The following is a 13,367-nucleotide window of genomic DNA, read 5'->3' as shown; positions in this document are numbered from 1 at the left end:
CCCCGTTGCCGGAGATCAACATCTCAAGCCATTCACACCGCTCCACGCAGAGACCTGGGACTAGCTCTCTCTCTCGCTCTGCTTGTAACCCCTACTACAAGCACTTCGGTGCAAGGAATACAAGATCGATCTCTCAAACTGGATGTGGGGCATCTCTTGCCTGAACCAGTATAAACCTTGTGTCTCTTTGCATCACCATCCGGGATTAGAGGCACGCAGTACATTTTCACTAGTTGGTTGAGGGCCCGTCGGTCCAAAACACCGACACTAGAAAAACCAAAACGATTTATAATTTGGAACATGAGGGGGCGTAGATTTATATTCAAAATACTTGCGTAATATCTTATATTTGAAAAATGTTAATGTTGTATTCTAGAAGAAACTAATGGTCAGAAAGTATTATGTAAGGAGTGACATTCAGCATTTGTGCATCAACGTCAAAGAGGGAATATAATTCAGAGCCTGAAGGCCTGCCGTTGAATTTCTTTGAGATTCGCGCAACATCACTAGGGGGGTCGTGAGAGAGGGAAGAAAAGCAAAGAAGAGGGCATTCTCCGGCCGCCGTTAAACCCGCGACGCCAGCAAAGGTGAGCTCCGACCGACCGACCAACCCGAACCGACCGAGAGCCCCAGTCGCCGCAGCCGGCGAGAGAGCGAGACACACACGAAACCCTAGCGAGGATTCCTACCACGCCACAGGCAAGAAGGGAGGGGGGAGGCGATGGAGTACCCGGCGGCGGCCGCCGGATCGGGGGGCCACAAGTACTACTACCCGCCGCAGCACTCGCAGCCGCAGGCGCTTCGCCGCCCGCCGCGCTCCGCCGCTCGATGGGTCAAGCAATGGTGCGTTCTTGGCTCCTCTCCCTCTCCCTCCCTCTCTTACAGAGAAGGAGAGAATTTCCGCTTCTTCTGACTGGAATTCACCCGAGCTAATAAATTGCGCGCGCTGCATTGTTCTTGGTTGCGCTTGGTTTCCCAGGATCCCGCAGGATCTCGCGTCCTCTGGCGGCAAGTGCTCGCTCTTCAAGTGGGTCAGAGGTACTAACTGTTTGTTCCTACTAAATCTCCCCCCTTTTCTTCATTCCCTTGGTTTCCTCCCCCTTCACTGAGGTTGTATTGTAAGATACTAAGATATACATGGGTTCTTGAATCTGTGACAAGAGTCCAGGTCTAGATGTCCATTGATGACGCTGATTGTTCATTTGTCTAGAGCAGTAGCTAAGTGCAGATTTGTGGTACTCCACAGCTAGCTAGCCGGTGATTACAGTTACAACCCCTTTCCTTACCTGTGTGCAGAGGATAGGTACAGAAACTCCAAGGAGAACCCCAGAGTGCTAGATGTGGAAGCCCCCAAGCCTGAACCTACCACAGAGATCCTCTTCCTCTGCAGCTACGACAACTGCGGCAAGACCTTTGTTGATGTCAGCGCGCTCCGCAAGCATGCTCATGTGCACAACGAGAAGCAGTATATCTGCACCGAGCCCAACTGTGGGAAGGTATCTCCGCCTGGATCTCAGTCGGAACGAGCATTAGTACGGTAGTACCACATACTTATTGTTTGTTATTATGATATGCACTTGAGCCTTGCTGTAGTTATCTGCTCTCAAACACAAAACATCTCGAGATGTTCTTGTTTAACTGAATATGTCTACCACTCCCTATTCCTTATACTGAATATTTCTATCACTCAGGATGTACCTGTCCAGTCTTTATCCTGAGTTCCTGAGCATTCCTGTTATTTATAATTGTATTGTTTTTTCTAAGATTTACTTCTTAATTGCATTACAAGTTTACAACTAATGGCAAAGTAAATCATAACTGAATTTGATGGTACCTATCATACTACGAAGCCTTAAACAAAAATTATACATTCAACTTTTCAGCCCTTTTGCTCTGTCTTGTCTTAATTACTTATAAACCACACGTCAGATATTATGTATGCGAGAACTTTCAAATTGTCATTGTAGACCCTAACTACTTTGTTGTTCTATCTGGCAGAAATTTGTTGATAGCTCCAAGTTGAAGAGACATTATCTTACCCATACAGGACAAAAGGATTTTGTCTGTCCACATCCAGGCTGTGGTAAGGTAATCACCTCATCCCTCTCTAGCAATGCACTTATAAGGTATCATGGATTTCTAGTGCACTGTGGCTCTTTTGCTTTCAACCATCACCACACCCCTTACCTTTTCGGAGTTGTAGATATCCATGCATAGCAAATGTTGTATCGAATGGTGAACTGTCATATGGTATTTTAATTCTCTGTAATTCAAGATGTTCCTTTGATGTTTTTAGTTCAACCTAATCTCTAATCTGACTTCAGTAGATGCATCCAGCCCCATTGTATGTTTGTATACTCAAGTACTCAGTTGATGTGTTCCCGAACTTGTGGCTAAATTTTGGGCCTTATACAATGAAAAACTTCCAACGTGCACATCCATGACTCCATGAATGACTTGTTTGAAATAATTATTTTCCTTCAAAAAATAGGGCCTTTAGCCCAGCCTTTTTCTTTTCTGGGTGTCGGTAGCAGGCCTAGCCCAGCCTTGTTCAAAGGCCATTTGGGGGACAATAGGATGGTGGCCTGACCCCAAACATTCTAGCCAACTGGTCCTTGGCAGTTCCTTTCTTTTAATGTGAATGGATATCTTTTCTTAGAGTCGTGTGTCTTTGGCTATAGTGCATTTACATTTTCAAACAAACAAATGTTTTGAATTTCAGGCCTTCTCATTGGATTTTAACTTACGGTCACACCTGAAAACACATGCATTGGAGAATTATCACATATGCCCTTTCCCTGCATGTGGCAAAAGATTTACAAGTGACTTCAAACTAGCAGCACATGTCAAGTCACATGAAAAGGTATGCTGCTATTGTGCTTAAACTTCTGTAATCATCATTCAAGATGCATTTACCCTTGTGGTTGATTGTTCGCTTCAATATTACTGTTCTTTTATACGATAACTAAATTACATCCTGAGTCCTAGATCCGCATGTGAAATATGTAAAAAAATGATAAAAGATTCTCTTAACTAAATATTTTGTAGACCGTAGTGCTGGCATGCCAGATTGCAGTATGGCTCTGTGCAGCTGTTCAGTTTGCCCTTGTATTGTATGTTGTGCTTATCATATAGTTCTTTGCTGTCAGCCTATTGAGCCTCCTTGTTGATACACAATTCGTTCATATACATCTGGTTTTTATATCACGTGAAGGATATATCATTGCATTGGAAAGTTCCATAATGTTACATTATAAATATATCACACTTGTCAATACAAACTCTGTATACTTTTCCCTTGAGTAATTTATTCTGTCTATTGAGCCATGGTGCAGATTGGAACTCCTATTGCAGTGCAACATGCGCCAGCGCCAGCAGCAGAAAAACCGCGTGTCGCCCAGAAGCCTTCGACTTCAGCAACCACAAGCTATGCTGATCGCCCATATGTCTGCCCCTATGAAGGTTGTGACAAAGCATACATTCACAGTTACAAATTGAACCTTCATCTAAAAACTCAGCACCCTGAACACGGTCAAGAGGAAAATGGTAAGGTCGGTGCTTCTGCTGGTCAGCATGCTGCGAATGAACAGACCTACCAGTATAACTATGCCGAGGTTGGTGAGATTGCACCAAACCCCAAAAGGAGCAAGCATAAGGTCCACTCATCCAAAGCCTACAATGCCAAGATCTCGAGAGCGATGCCTTCTGACATCGGTGGTGTCAGGAACCAGTGGCCACGTAAAGGTACGTACCAAGATGATAGTGAAGAGACCGAAGAAGACGGAGGCAACAACATTGAAGATGGCTGGAGATATGGCAACAATGATGACGATGAGGAAACACCAGATGAAGATTGACCTTTATATAGGTTTGGACATGTAGATATATGAGGTGGTCTGTTACCCTTTAGTTTCTGCAAACTCTAAACCAATGCAGTCACGGGGGAATTTCAAGCTTTAACCTTAGGTAGTAGTTTGTTCAGATGGTGCATCGGTATATTGTACTCAGTTATCTGCTCCTAAAGGTTCACTCCCCTATGTTCCAGAGTGGCTAATTGTCACATTTATGTGAGATAGTTTGAATATGTTTTCCTTGGAATAAATTTTCATTTGAAATGTTACTCACTTCATTATTTTATTAGATGAACTAGGTAGTTGCAACACCCATCCATGCAGACATGCAGTTTAGCCATAAACATGTTTTATTTACTACAATCTACTTATTTTTCTGGCAAATCACTCAGAGTGTCAGAACAGTTTAGCCTTAAACGTGCATCGATATATTGTACTCTGTTTTCTGCTCCTGAATATTCGGTTCCCCATGCGGCAGAGTGACCAATTGCCACATCTGTGTGATGAGATAAGTTGGAATCTGTTTCCTTGACACAAGTTGTAATTTGAAACGTTGCTCACTTCAGTTCAATTGTTTTATTTGACGAGCTATGTAGTTATGAAAGACTCATCCATGCAGTTTAACCATGAACAGGCTTTGTTTTATTACAGTCTGCGAGTACTTACTTAGGCAGATAACTCTCAGGTGGCCTGCCTACTCTTGGTCCCTGCCAACATGACCTTGAGAATAGGTGTCAGTGTCACCAGGAGTAAAGACAGCGAGCTCATGCTTTCTATATTGTTCTTCAGCTCTGTGGCTTCCTCCATGGAGAATTGGAGGTGCCATACACGCTGGCGATGACGCCGAGCGGCAAATCGCTCAAGACAAGAGTTCTTCCCAGCAATGTGGCTGACCAGCAACATTCCCACATCAGGTTCAACTCCCTGAGACGAGATGTACATAACCACACCAGCTTCGTAAAACAGGCTGGTGTGAGCTGATGATTTTTGTAAAATAAAATTTGGCATAGTAGTATCGAATGGAAAACTAAGCCCAGCAAGAAAATGGTCATGAAACACAATCAACTCATCATCACGAGGCTACTTGGAACAATTAAGGCAAACAATTTAGCCGAGAAGCCAACAATTCCTTTAAAAAAGATACAAGCCAACAACAGAGGTACGACAAATCAAAAAGTTATTACGCAAACCACCTCAAAAGGAAACGAGAACTCGACACTACGGGGATAATAAGAGCGTCTCCAGCAGAGCAGTCCCCAGCAGCCTGAATGTATATCAGCTGAGAATTATTAAGAGAAACTACTACAGTAGTATTAATTCGAGGGATTTAATTTAATTATTAGGTGCAGCAGCTGGGTTGAGCCAGCTTGTGATGGCGAGGTTGGCGCCCTGGTGGATGAGCAATGAAAGAAGCCGCGCCTTGTTGCGCGCGTGGCTCCTCCCGCCTTTGATGGCGCCCTCCCATTCCAGCACCTCCGTAGCCTCCAACGCCGCCTTCACAGGTTTCCTCCAGTAGCCGTTGCGTACTTGTCCGCGAAGGGTGTCTTGAGGTTGATCCACTGGGTGAAGTAGTCAGGGATGGGCAAGTTCTTGTGGAAGCACTCCTGCTTCAGCATCGTGCGGCAGTCCCAGTTGCCCCACGTCACCACTACGCTCACGTTCAGGCCACCGCCACAACCTCGATATATCCAGGCTTGGTGCATCTTCAGCGCCTCGGACAGCGTCAGGGCGCCCTTACTTCGTGTCACATGTTTCTGCTTGATGGTTGATGCCGTTGTAATTCTTGCAGTACTCGCTCAGCACATGATTTTCTGTCGGGATGACATACTTGTGGAAGGTGGACTTGGGGTGGCCGGTAGCAGCGTCGACGAGGACGGACGAGAACTCGACAATCTCTTGCCTGAGTAGTCTTGTCATCGCCAAGCGAAGCAGCTTGGCTTTTTACTTCCTGCAGCTTAGTGTTAATTAGTACTGATAATGATGGCCTGAAAATAAAAAAGACACATAAGAAGCATCGTCTATCAGTGTGTGTGTTGCGTGTGGGAATGAAGAAGGGTGCAAGCAAGGATCGAAGACGTACTCCGGCTTATTGACGACCTAAGATCCCGTCTTCCTCCTCGTCCCAGTAGTTAAACGACTTTTACTGATCATATCAAGAAGATCATTGCTTGCTGCTGCCTGCTGGCTTATCCTCTTCACCGCAGCATGACTGTTGATAAGGATTATCCGCCAATTTGGACTGTTGCTGTGTAGTCTCCTCCCAACCCGTCTGCAATACTTCATTATTGGACTGTCATTATTCATGGCTTGCTGATGACTCAACCCCACCATCGCACCGTAACAATGATCATTGATGAGATACTCGCACCACCCAAACAGAATACTACTATTTATTGGTGTGTACAAGGGACTGTCAGCAAGTTTTTGCTGATGTGGCCTGCGCATAAGAGCAGGTCTACTGTTCCTTACTAGCACTCCTTCGGTACCATATCCATATGGGCCATCTGCAAAACAAACTGCTTGTTAGACAGTGTAGGTCTTTCTTCCAAAACTGCTGTAATACCCCGTAGTCCTCCCCTCTGATCCTCTACTTAGCCTCTGGGATCCCTCCACCCTCGAATTGATAAAAAAAAAAAGAACTTACATGTATTTTCAATTTGTTCGCCGCCGGCAGCATATGCATATGCGTTGTTGTATTCACTGGGGACAGAGTAACCTTCCTGGATATGACATGAAAAGATATTACGTGCCTCGGCCACAAAAAAACATAGTATTGTTTACAACAAGATTCAGTCAAACCTTATACTACAAGCATCATAACTATTAAATTAATTATTTAGTTTCGATATGTGTTGATTTGTGCTAAAAATACATCAAAATCTCTTCAGAATATATTCTATAAGAACTTACTAGTCAAAGATACATGCCAAATTAAAGACCATGCAATGCAAAGTCAAATGTGTCAACTACCTTTTACCGGAGGTAGTGTACGTAACAGATCATTTGTGGTCACCTAATGCAAAATTAATAAACCAACGTGTTCTCTTATTTTACGTCATGAGATTGGCAAGACAACATGCATGATTAGCTGCTGAATTTGATTTCTACTTACACTATATTGTTGTTGGTCCAGAAAGTTTCGATTACTGCCATTTGTTTGTCCCAGATAGGTTGGAGACAAACCAGATGTCCAACGTTCTGCAATGCAAGTGAACAACAAATCTTATGATCTGCTGCATCAATTAATTTGCTGGGGGTGGTGAGATTCAGAAACTAACAGTTTGGTGTCCAAGCGTACGATGGCCTCCACAACATAGTGCCATATTGCTGCCCACCGAAACCACCTGCATGAGCGAAAAAACAATTAGGAGTATCATTTATATACACTTGTGGGTTAAGAAATAGAAAGAGTATAGTTTCTAGCGTTTACCATGTCCACCCATTCCGGGTGTGGAAGAAGGATGACCTGCACCATATCCACTCATTCTGGGTGCGGAAGAAGGATCACCTGCACCATGTCCACTCGTTCCAGGTGCGGGATAAGTAAGACCTGCACCAGAATGTAATTTTTTCTTTTACCAATTGGCCGTAAACTTGTGTAGCATGATAAACGATGTGACAAGCCTTGATCATCTCCCAGAACCGGAGGGCGGGAGGAGTGATCAGCGGCCCTGAGCTTTGCATAGTAACTTCCCTTCGCTCTTGATGTTGCAACAGAGTTGGAGAAGATGAAAATGAGCATTGAAATGTGCACCAAACTCTCCCGCCTCCACGACCAGCTCTCCCGCCTCTCCGGCCTTCTTCCGGTGAACGGCGGGAACGGCGCCTCCGCTGGGTTCCTGATGTAGAACCACTCCCCATGCCACCCCCGATTAGAGTCGCAGGAGGAGTACGCAGGGTAGGAGCCCGACGGCCTCAGCTTCTTCTGCAGGGTGAAGCCCCCAACCGGCGCGGTCCTGGGTGGCTTCCCCTCCGACAGGGCTCGCCCGGTGAAGATTCGCCGGAATAGGTCCACGTGCGGCTCCATCCCGAGGAAGGCCTCGTAGACAGTGATGAAGCCCTCAACGTGCAGCACCCCAGTCGGATTGAGGTGTTGCAGCTCCAGGCCCCACTCGTTGAGGAGCCCGTGTAAGAACCAGTGCGCGGGATATCCTAGCCCGCGCTCGTGGAAGGCGAGGAAGGAGACAACCTCATCGGCCCGAGGTCGCGGAACGGCTTCCCCCGGCGCAGGAGCCCTCCAGTGCGCCACCTCCTTCGGCGGGAGCAGCCCCTTCTCGACGAAGGCGGCCAGCACCGTCTCATCTACGTTGGATGGCCTCCAGTTCGACATCGCGCTCCGGATTCACGAACGGATCTATGAGTTCTCCTCTCCCTCGCTTTACCCCCTCTCTCTCAGAAACCACCGAGGCGCACGAACGCGCTTGGCAAGAAGGAAGGAGGAGGAGGGGCGGCAGATGGAGAAAGGTGAAGGAATGGGACAAAAACCCTCTCCCTTGCCCTATTTAAATGCGAATAGGCATGCGATGGGACGCGCCCTAACTGATAGGATGCACCCTGCCCAACGAAACATCACCTAGTTAAAGCGGGACGTGGCCTGGGTTGGGCCCACCACTACCACAACCCAGGCGTAGGAAACAAGGCGCAATTGCATGCAAATGACCCTCTGCCTTCCTAGGCAGGGTTTGGGAGGGCCCACTGATAGGATCTCCATCGATGAGAGACCAACGGGCTATCTAAGTCAATCGGACGGCTCAGGCGACTGCCGAGAGACAGGTAAGGGGCAGTGGGATGCCCCATGTGGGCTACACCGACTCCGTCACGAACGACGGACATGGGTTCCATTCGGACATATCCGATAAGAGCTCTTCAAACCCGTCACTCGAGTCATCAAGGTAACTTTACCAAATCCTCATACTTTATTTTATTTTCTAAATGCATAATCATTCATTCATCATTCATCATACACGCATTCACACATTCATTCATACAATCATTCATTCATCCCATACATCCAAAGCATTGCATAATGCAATTAATGCATCATAACGCTTCATGTTGCGTCACGAAGAGGAAGTCGCCTCATTCAACATGAGCGACGACCGACCAGGGTTCGAAGGCCGACTCGCGAAGGCTCAAGGCCGCCTCGCATCAAACAGAGCCAGGGGAGAAAACACAGATGAGCCCCAGCGGGCCTCGCCCTATATGCTCAGAAGCAGACAGGGTCATCTCGACCTTCTAGTTCGATCCTAATCTCGAGCCATGCCCACAGAATCCCCATCGAGGAGAGGCCAGTGGGCCATCTGAGTTGGTCTCCGGAATGACCCGGGCATCTACCGGGAGGCGGGTTAAGAGCAGTGGAATGCCACATGAGGGCTATGCTGACCCCATTACGAACGATGTACCCGGATTTTGCTCGAACGCGCCCGTTAGTGAGCTCACCGAACGCGTCACTCGAGCCATCGAGGCAAGCGACGTTAGCTCAGCCCCTCCGATTGCGGAAACCGTGGACGGGGTAACGCACGGAACTATACCAACCCCTACCGAACCAAACGGGACTCAGGGGCTCAGGTCGCCTGACGCTGACTCGGGAAAACAACCGACCGCGTAGGTCACGGGCGGGACAAATATGGGCGAGCACCCCCACACGACAGAAACACAGGAGTCTGCGGCCCTAGGAAAGAGTACCAAGATACTCAGCGTCCAACCGACTCACCAGTCGGACGTAGGCTCAGGGCTACACCCACCGGGTGTGCTCGCGAGTACCCGCTGGCAAGCCAAAAAAAAACCCAGACGATTTCACCCTAATCGCCCGGGGGCTTGGGGGCTACACCCACCGGGTGCGCTCGCACGCACCCACTGACAAAACGAAAAATCCCCCAGACGATTCTACCCGAATCGCCCGGGGGCTCAGGGGCTACACCCACCGGGTGCGCTCGCGTGCACCCACTGACAAAACGAAAAATCCCCCAGACGATTCTACTCGAATTGCTCGGGGGCTCGGGGGCTCCTGTCGGGTTCGTAAACCCGGGGTCCCTAATGGGCCCGCTTTCCAGCAAAAGCTCGGCCCAGCAGACGACATTACAAACGACGCGCAACTCCTAGGCCGGCCTAGATACCTAACAACAGGCCAGAAGAGCAGTCCAGTCTCCGACCGGAAGGCCTGGCCAAGAAGGGGACGACGCTCGCTTCCAACTCCGACCCGCTTCTCCGACTAGAAGGCCTAGCCAAGGAGGGGACGATGCTTGCTTCCGACTCCGACCCGCTTATCCGACCGGAAGGCCTGGCCAAGGAGGGGACGACGCTCACTTTCGACTCCAACCTGCTTCTCCGACCGGAAGGCCTAGGCAAGGAGGGGACGACGCTCGCTTCCGACTCTGACCCGCCTCTCCGACCGGGAATACACCAAACCTCTGCTTACGGCTCTTCTCCGACTGGCGCGGTCGGAGCCAACTGGGAACGACCGGTCGGGGACGCCCGCTCGGTGAGGACCCAAGAAATCAGGCGGAGCAGATAAAGTAAGGCACTCAAGTCAAACCGCAATACCGAGGACCGTACCCTGCACACATGTAGGATAGTACTGTCAGGCCATGCCAGAAGGGTACTTTACAACCTTCCAGACATGTTAGAACACGAACAGTGTTGTGGGCGCCGATATTTGCCCTATAGTATGGTAGGCGCCGACATTTGCCATACCAGAAGAACATGATGGAGCCTGCCACATGCATCTGGGCGTCAACAGTATTGTGGGCGCCGATAAACTGACTTGTACCCGACGACGTGGGCAACAAGACTAGGGCACACATACTCTCTCTCTCCCAAACTTGTAAGGCTATCCCCTTCGTCTATAAAAGGGGATGCGCTCTCTCTTAAAAGGACGACGAACGATTCATTCCGACTCGCTCTCTGCTAGCTTTAGACACGCTGAGCACTCGAACAGCTCCACAGCTCTAGAACTCTAAAGCTACACAGAGCATATGTTCCAATACTCAGTGCACGTAGGAGCTTCCGTCACTCTTGGCCCTTTGGTCTAGAGTCCGACCGGACTTCTAACACCCCCATTTTATTCCCACTCATTTGTAACCCCACAGCAAACTTCGAGCACCTGGGCTCAGGAATAAAGTCACCAACCGACTGAGACTGGACGTAGGGCACGTTGCCTGAACTAGTATAAACCCTATGTCATTGAGTGCTAGGCCACATCCGATCACAACGTACGGCAAAACTACAAATATTCACTTGTTGGTCACTTTTCGTACCGACAGGTGAATAGCCTAAAAAAATTCTCTATAAAACACTAGAGCAAATGGTTAGACTACTAAATGGCGAATTATGCTTTTTGCTCTAGCTCTAATAGGGTTGCAAGCAACATATCCATAATTCTAGTCAAGTATGATCTCTATGCACACAAGAGCTATGTCACTACTCTCTAAACTAGTTAGCTAGCAAGAATTAATTACTTCTAACAAGGAAGCTAAGCTAGCTAACTAATTATACACTACACAAGACAGCTAACTACACAAAAGTAATGACAAATATAAACACAAGTGTAGAGAGATGTATACTGACATGGCAAGAGACAATCAATCAATATAGATGATCACCAAATGAAATCCATTGGAGACAATTGACACACAATTTTTCTCCCGAGGTTCACATACTTGTCGGCAAGCTAGTCCCCGTTGTGTCGACCATTCACTTGGTGGTTCAACGAGCTATTAGACGTCACAAGCCTAGCCCTACACAAGGGTGTCACAAGAATTTACACAAATGAGGGTATTTAATGACACGAGCAATTTACTAGAGTGGCTTTTGACGCTCCGCCGGAGAATAAGCTCAAGAACCCCTCACAAATTCACTGGGAGATGGCCACGAACAATCACCAACTCGTGCCAATCCTAATAAATTACACCGAAGAAATCATTATAAATATAGTTATAAGACAGTGTAAATGTAGCTATAAGACAGCACAGAATTCAGTTGTTAGGCCAAAACATTCAATTGTTGCCTAGACAGATCCAAGAATTAATATAATTAACGCAAAGAGGCCTCATTATTAGCTCTGAAAGGAAAAGAAAAGAAAAGAAGGAACGCACGTACAGTAGTAACGCTACCTAATGCATGCGTGATGCGCGCATTAAACAAACTTTCTATTCTCATGCCTATGGCGGCAATGTCGCACACCAATGATATCACGGAAACACAGGGCATCTTTTTCTTTTTTCTTCTTCTGATAGGGAACACAGGGCATCTCAATGGAACTCAAGTGATCTCAAGTGAAACCAGGGCATCTCAAGTGAAACCCGCATCTGCTCGGCTGCCCTTTTTCCGCGGCCAGGGCAACTGTGGCTGCATACTTTTCTCGTGCCGTAGCAAGCGAAGATTTGTCTGCAGCAGCAGCACAACCAGCCGATCGGGCGCGTGTGTGTGAAAGGAAACTTTGTTTCTTTAGGCTTCGAAAGCCCATATATAATATTGTTTCTTTAGGCAGCAGCAAGACAAGATAGGAAAAGTAGGCTCTTGGTTGTGTGTAGGCCGGATGATTTTGTGTATTATAAAGTTGTGAGCACTTGGTTCATCTCAGCTACCAATGGTATCCCTTATCTCCTTGTAGTATGACTTGTTCTACACTTAATTTTAAATAAAAGATAAAATAAATTTGAACTAATCATTTGAGCTTCTAATCCATTCCTTTTGAATTGGGCGGGCGGGGGGGGGGGGGGGGGGGGGGGGGGGGGGGGCCCACGATGATGTAGATAGCTGTCAACATTGCTAACCAAGCATGTAAACAATGCTGAATAAGTAGAACTATCGCTCGATTCCTTGTGCTTGTTGGATTTGTATGTCCCATAATGTATATATGTTTAACAAATTTTATTCCTCACAATAATCTTTCTGGTTCATAGGGCTTACGAAAGGTACCACAAAAAGAGTCCGATACATAAACCTTGCTTCTCTAGGTCATGCATTACATACGCGGCATCATAGAAGGCGCGACGCATGATCAGGTTCTTATTAAATCAATACCAACTCAGAAATTTGAACTGATGAGTACATTGCACTCCATGTTCTTTTAATACAATGCAGTCTTCTTCCATTCTGTGTTACAGTCAGGTAATAGGGAGCTGACCCATGACGACATATTGGCGCTTCAAGAATGTCTGACTGATTTTATTCGGCCCGTTCGCTGGTTGGTTTCTGGGCTGATAAGCCCGGCTGGTGCTGGTCTGTTGTGAGAGAAAAACACTGTACCATAGCTAATAAGCCCCGGCTGAAACCAACAAGCGAACAAGCTGATTATGGACAAAGTACTAGTCAGAGGTCACTCGATCGTCTAATCAAACAGAAATTATGTCTTCACAACCCGGTACCAAATGACATTGGTATGTTCTTCGCAAACTGAACACACCTTTCATGTATACGTAATTGTGGCCAGAGAGGACAGTGTGTGCCTATAAATGTATGATGACGAGGATAGTCACAAATTCGTTGCCGGGGGTGATGCTAAGCCGGCAGTGA

At 47.2% G+C, this 13,367-nt stretch overlaps 1 protein-coding gene and 1 pseudogene across 1 annotated transcript; one reads left to right on the top strand and one right to left on the bottom strand.

Moving 5' to 3' along the window:
- Nucleotides 1-553: 553 nt before the first annotated feature.
- On the top strand, nucleotides 554-4,255 carry LOC136512816 (zinc finger transcription factor YY1-like). Its single transcript, XM_066506817.1, has 6 exons — nucleotides 554-843; nucleotides 980-1,038; nucleotides 1,297-1,496; nucleotides 1,999-2,088; nucleotides 2,723-2,863; nucleotides 3,336-4,255. Exons 1-6 carry the CDS (start codon nucleotides 722-724, stop codon nucleotides 3,855-3,857), a joined length of 1,134 nt encoding a protein of 377 aa, XP_066362914.1. The 5' UTR covers nucleotides 554-721; the 3' UTR covers nucleotides 3,858-4,255.
- Nucleotides 4,256-4,962: 707 nt separating this feature from the next.
- On the bottom strand, nucleotides 4,963-8,297 carry LOC136513914 (uncharacterized; annotated as a pseudogene).
- Nucleotides 8,298-13,367: the final 5,070 nt, after the last annotated feature.

The sequence above is a fragment of the Miscanthus floridulus genome, chromosome 16, assembly GCF_019320115.1.
Source record: "Miscanthus floridulus cultivar M001 chromosome 16, ASM1932011v1, whole genome shotgun sequence".
NCBI classification, from domain to species: Eukaryota; Viridiplantae; Streptophyta; class Magnoliopsida; order Poales; family Poaceae; genus Miscanthus; species Miscanthus floridulus.
The sequence above is the reverse complement of the archived record's forward strand: the minus strand, read 5'-3'. Positions and strand labels throughout refer to the sequence as shown.

Excerpts from the sequence above, each read along its gene's own strand:
- LOC136512816 (XM_066506817.1), top strand. The coding sequence starts at position 722 with ATGGAGTACCCGGCGGCGGCCGCCGGATCGGGGGGCCACAAGTACTAC. Across the intron at positions 844-979 it reads GCTCGATGGGTCAAGCAATG|GATCCCGCAGGATCTCGCGT; the intron begins GTGCGTTCTTGG and ends TTGGTTTCCCAG. Across the intron at positions 2,864-3,335 it reads ATGTCAAGTCACATGAAAAG|ATTGGAACTCCTATTGCAGT; the intron begins GTATGCTGCTAT and ends GCCATGGTGCAG.